The sequence below is a fragment of the Myotis davidii genome, unplaced genomic scaffold (assembly GCF_000327345.1).
Source record: "Myotis davidii unplaced genomic scaffold, ASM32734v1 scaffold208, whole genome shotgun sequence".
In the NCBI taxonomy this organism is placed as follows: Eukaryota; Metazoa; Chordata; class Mammalia; order Chiroptera; family Vespertilionidae; genus Myotis; species Myotis davidii.
This window is the reverse complement of record NW_006299706.1, coordinates 243,514-248,206: the sequence shown is the minus strand read 5'-3', so window position 1 is coordinate 248,206 and position 4,693 is coordinate 243,514. Positions and strand designations below refer to the sequence as shown.

Sequence of the window (4,693 nt, the reverse complement as noted above, 5' to 3'; positions counted from 1 at the left end):
GGAGGCGAGCAGGGGCGGAGGTGGGGGCCGGCCCCCGCACTCCCGGCCTCCCCACCCCTACGCTCCGCCCTGGACTCGCTCCTTCCAGGCGACTCGCCTGCACCTCCCCAGGTCCTGGGCGGTGCTCACACCTTCCCTCAATCCCAGGGTTGTCTCATTTTAGGTCCCTTCTCAAGGGCGGTTTAGGCATCTGGCTGGACTTTGGCGTCCAGGTCTGAGCACCAGGACGTTTGGATCAAAGTCCACCGCTCCCTCTTCTCTCATTCGCACTCGTGATGGAAGGGTGCCTCTCTTCTCTCCCAAAAGACTGAAGGACTCGGCCCCTTGCCTGTTTGGTGCTGCAAGTCCCGGCAAGGTAGCCAGACCCATGCCCTCCCTCCAGCTGCCAGCAGCAGCAGCAACCCCAGGGGATGGGTGGGAGCTGGAAGTTAAGTAGGGGAAAGGTGGAGGCCCAGCCCGCCAGATTTCCGGAGGGGCTATGGCGGAGGCCCCTCCCTTTGGGCAAGGGTACAATAACTGGGGCCAGCCAGTGAATGCGCTCCATCCTGGTTTTAATTGGGGCAGAGAAAACTGGGGAAGGAGAGAGGAAGGAAAAGAGGCCCCTGGCGGTTCAGACTTGCAAAGGAAGGGGTAGCAGCTCTGAAGGAGGGGAGAACCTGAGACAAGCTTTCGGGTTTAGCAACGTGCAGTCAGCCTGAACTCCACTCCTCTCCCGCTCGCCACCAACCGCCCTGACAGGAGGGGAACAGCACAGCCAAGGAGGAGCCCCCTCCCTGGTAACAGAACTCTCCACGTGCCCAGGATCTGAGTTGGGAGCATGCCCGTAGTTGGCATTCGGCCTTACTAAATGGAATATGACAAATACCAGCTTCTGGGAGTCTCCACTTGAGGTGGTTAAGGACAGATCTCGGCTGACTGCCTGGCCTTCACTGCCAGTGGCAGCCAGAAGATGGGGGACAAAGCCAAGTCTTCTCTGCTTCAGACAAGAAGAGGGGAGGACAGCCTGGCTGGTGTGGCTCAGTGGTTGAGCGTCTGCCTATGTATATGATCCAGGAGGTCACGGTTCAATTCCTGGTCAGGGTACACGCCTGGTTTCCGGCTCCATCCCCAGGAGGGGGCATGCAGGAGGCAGCCAATCAATGATTCTCTCTCATCATTGATGTTTCTATCTCCCTCTCCCTTCCTCTCTGAAATCAATTTTAAAAATATTTTTAAGTCCTGACTGGTTTGGCTCAGTGGATAGAGCGTCGGCCTGCAGACTGAAGGGTCCCAGGTTTGATTCCAGTCAAGGGGATGTACCTCGGCTGCGGGCACATCCCCAGTGGGGGGTGTGCAGGAGGCGGCTGATAGACGTTTCTAGCTGATCGATGTTTCTGTCTATTGCTCTCTCTTCCTCTGTAAAAAATCAATAAAATATATTTTTAAAAAATATTTAAAAAAAGGGGGGGGGAGGACAGGAAGGGAACGGGGAAAATATGAAGTCACAGGAGGGGTGCCAATTAAACAGGCCACCTGTACATGCACAGGGTACATGGGGGCGGCAACTCCAGCACAAAAGAGGTTCTGGCTTGTTTTATTGTCATTTAAAAACGGCTTTTAAAACACGATTATCTCTGCCAAAGAAAACCCCACCAAAAAACCCAAAGAAGACAACCAAGGAAATGGGACCTTTGACAGTTCTGGGGGGCACGTCTCCGAGACTCCTTAGGGCTCCGGCCCAGCGTGAGGTGCCTCCAGGGCACACCAGGTGGGGCTGTGCCTCCCTCTCAGGTTCCTTCCTGAGGCTTGTGGCATCTGCCCCAGGGAAACAAACAGGCAGCCCGACATTGTCACAGGTTAAATGCCCGTTTCACACCAGTGTATGGAGAGCGACTAGAAGCTGCCTGTTCAGGGCAAATGAAGACTAAAGGGGATCGTCAGAAGGACACGCGCACCCTCCAGTCTTTCCTCTCATCCTCGTCTGGCCGGCTGCCCCGCTGCCATTCCTCCTCTTGATTAAACAGCTCTTTGGGCTGGGGGAGGGGCGGGGGCCCGAGGACCTCCCCGCAGCCCAGGTTCCGAAGCCCCCGGCTCCAGCGGGACCCCAGCGCCGGTGGAGCAGCAGCGACGGGCCGGAGGCCCCGGGGAGGGGGAGGGGCGGAGGCTGCATGGCGGCGATCTGGCTTCCCACCGGCCGAGTCCGGGGATGGGGAGAGGGTGCTCCCCTCCGTCTCCCGCCGTCAGACCTCCGCTTCACCGAGGAGAGGGCCGTCCCACTGGGGGCGGGCGGGCGGCACGGACTCAGTCACTGTCAGACCCCACGGCAGAGGAGCCCTTCCGCTTCCGCTTGGTGGGCTTCGGTTTTGTGTCTTCTTCCTCCTGGAGGAGAGGGAAGGGGAGCGTCAGCCCGACGGCTGCTGCCCGCTGCACCTGCCCCCGCGCCCCTCCTGCCGACGAGGGCTCTCACCGAGGCGCTGCTGGAGCCGGACTCTTCCTCCGCGTTGGGGGGCTGAGTGGCGTTCTTTCGACTCCGGGGGCTGGAGAGAGCCGCTTTTCGCCGGCTCTTGGGGGGTTTGGTGGAAGAGTCCTCGTATTCCTCCGCCAGGGAGAACAGGTCGCTGAACCTGAGGGACAGGAGAGCTCTCAGAGCCGGGCCTCTGGCCCCCGGCCTCCTTCCCATCGGCTCTTCACGCCCCTGGTCTTCCTGGTCATTAAGTCCGTGTCCCCGGCGGGCCCCTCCCTTGGCCTTCCCCACTGCTTCCCACGGAGCCTCACTTCATCTTGTGGGCCTCGTCACAGCTCGCCTGGACATGCTGCAGCGCCTGGAGAATGGGAGTCTGGCTAAAAACTAGAGGGAGAGGGAGGGACGGCAGGGAGGGAGAACATCAGAGGTCTGGGAGCTTAACCGGCGGTGCCCAGGGGTGACTTCCTCCCGCCCTGCTCCCACCGGCCCAGGGCGGTCTGAGCCAGGTAGCACCAGGCAGGCTGGGCTCGGGGGCTGGCGCATACAGTTCTGCTTGGTGTTGGTCAGGTTGAGACGCAGGTTGTCCAAGTGCTCCAGGATCTGCTCCAGGGTCAGCTGGGCCAGCTTGCTGCTGGAGCTCCTCAGGCTGCAAGGAAGCCATGAGACCAGACCTGAGCTCCGAGGGAGGGCTCCGGGAGTGCAAGGCCCTCTCCCCGACCAGGGTCCCTCCTGACGACAGACACAGCCACACAGGGCGGGGACAGAGTGCTGGGATGGGATCAGGGAGGTGAGCTGGAACAGGGACCAGCCACCGGGCACTAGGAAAAGAGGGGAAGGAGCCACATGGTCCTGTGTGCCGTGTAGCTTCGGGCCACTGGACACTAGGTGTCACCCACAAGCCAGGCAGGGACAGCATGGGCTGCCCCGGGATGGAGGGTGGGCAGCAGCAGCTCGGCCCAGTGTGTCCTGAAGGCCCACTCCCACCTCTGCCTCTTGCGTGGGAGGCTGTTGTTCTTGATGAGCAGGGACTTGATGTGCTCGGCCAGCAGTTCATCGTGCTTCATGCACCAGTGCCGCAGGATGCTGGTGGTGAACTGGTCATCGGGGTGGCAGGGCCGGCTCAGCACCATCTTTACCATCTCCTCGCTGGGCCTGGGGGCGTGAGAGGGGCTGTGGGCACCCGGCTCACACAGCTGGCCGCAGGAACCTCCAGATTGCTCCCATGTACTTATTTCCCAAACCTCAGCCTGCCCCACCCTGTAGCTTCCTACTCTCACATCCCTCTCCCTCTTCTCTTTAGGCCAAGGAATGCCTGGTTTCATCCTCTGCAGAAGCCAGGGGACAAGAAGTGAGATTCTGTAGTTTCTGTGGTGGCAGAAGGTGCGTGTGGACCTGCGGGGAAGGAAGCCCCCAAGTCCCCCCCTTTCCCCAAAACATCCAGGAAATGGACCAGGGAGGCAAAGGATAACATGTGGTGTGTGAGCACTGCCCCCCCTCCGCTTCCTCTCCCCCCCCCCCCCCCCCCCCGCTCCCCAATCCCTGGTTGTGAGCCACACTAGTACCCAGCCCAGGGAAGGCGGGGGTGAGGGCTGGGAGGGCACAGTCCCCACACAGTCCTGCCTTCCCGCTTCCTTTAGGACGCTTTGTACCACTTCTAGTCTCTCAGGCAAGAGAGGAGAAAAGGGAAAGACAAGAAGGTACGAAGGAAAAGACAACAGCTGCTGTGCCATGTATACGGAGCTGTTGCAAAAGTGCCTGTGATGGCCCTGACCAGTTTGGCTCAGTGGCTAGAGCGGCGGCCTGTGGACTGAGGAGTCCCAGGTTTGATTCCGGCCAGGGGCATGTACCTTGGTTGCGGGCACATCCCCAGTGGGGGATGCAGGAGGCAGCTGATGGATGTTTCTCTCTCATGGATGTTTCTAACTCTCTATCCCTCTCCCTTCCCCTCTGTAAAAATTCAATAAAATATATTAAAAAAAAAAGTGCCTGTGATGGCCCTGGCTGGCATGCTCGTGTGCTCAGTGGTTAGAGTGTCAGCCTGCGCACTGAAGGGCCTACGATTCCATCCCCTGCCCCAGCTGGGGCACATGTGGGAGGCAACCAGTGGATGTGTCTGTTTCACATCAATGTTTCTCTCTCTCCTCCTCCTCCTCCCCACTTCTACTCTCTCAAAAAAAATCAATGGAAAAAATATCCTCGGGTGAGGATTAACAAACCAACCAACAAAAAGTGTCTGTGATGGGGGCGTGT

At 59.4% G+C, this 4,693-nt stretch overlaps 2 protein-coding genes across 3 annotated transcripts in view; both read right to left on the bottom strand.

The window, feature by feature from the left end:
• SLC27A3 (solute carrier family 27 (fatty acid transporter), member 3) overlaps positions 1-264 on the bottom strand; it is a 4,757-nt gene extending 4,493 nt beyond the window's left edge. The window contains exon 1 of the mRNA XM_015571675.1: positions 223-264. Coding sequence (XP_015427161.1) covers positions 223-264 — 42 coding nt within the window. The remainder of the gene's footprint in view (positions 1-222) is intronic.
• Positions 265-1,554: 1,290 nt separating this feature from the next.
• The window catches only part of INTS3 (integrator complex subunit 3), a 36,601-nt gene continuing 33,462 nt past the window's right edge, over positions 1,555-4,693 (bottom strand). For both annotated transcript variants that reach the window (XM_006775613.2, XM_006775614.2), the window contains 5 exons: positions 3,428-3,595; positions 2,989-3,089; positions 2,755-2,827; positions 2,447-2,603; positions 1,555-2,358 (listed from right to left, as the gene is read on the bottom strand). In XM_006775613.2, the coding sequence (XP_006775676.1) occupies positions 2,281-2,358; positions 2,447-2,603; positions 2,755-2,827; positions 2,989-3,089; positions 3,428-3,595 (577 nt within the window). In that variant the 3' untranslated portion in view covers positions 1,555-2,280. The remainder of the gene's footprint in view (positions 2,359-2,446; positions 2,604-2,754; positions 2,828-2,988; positions 3,090-3,427; positions 3,596-4,693) is intronic.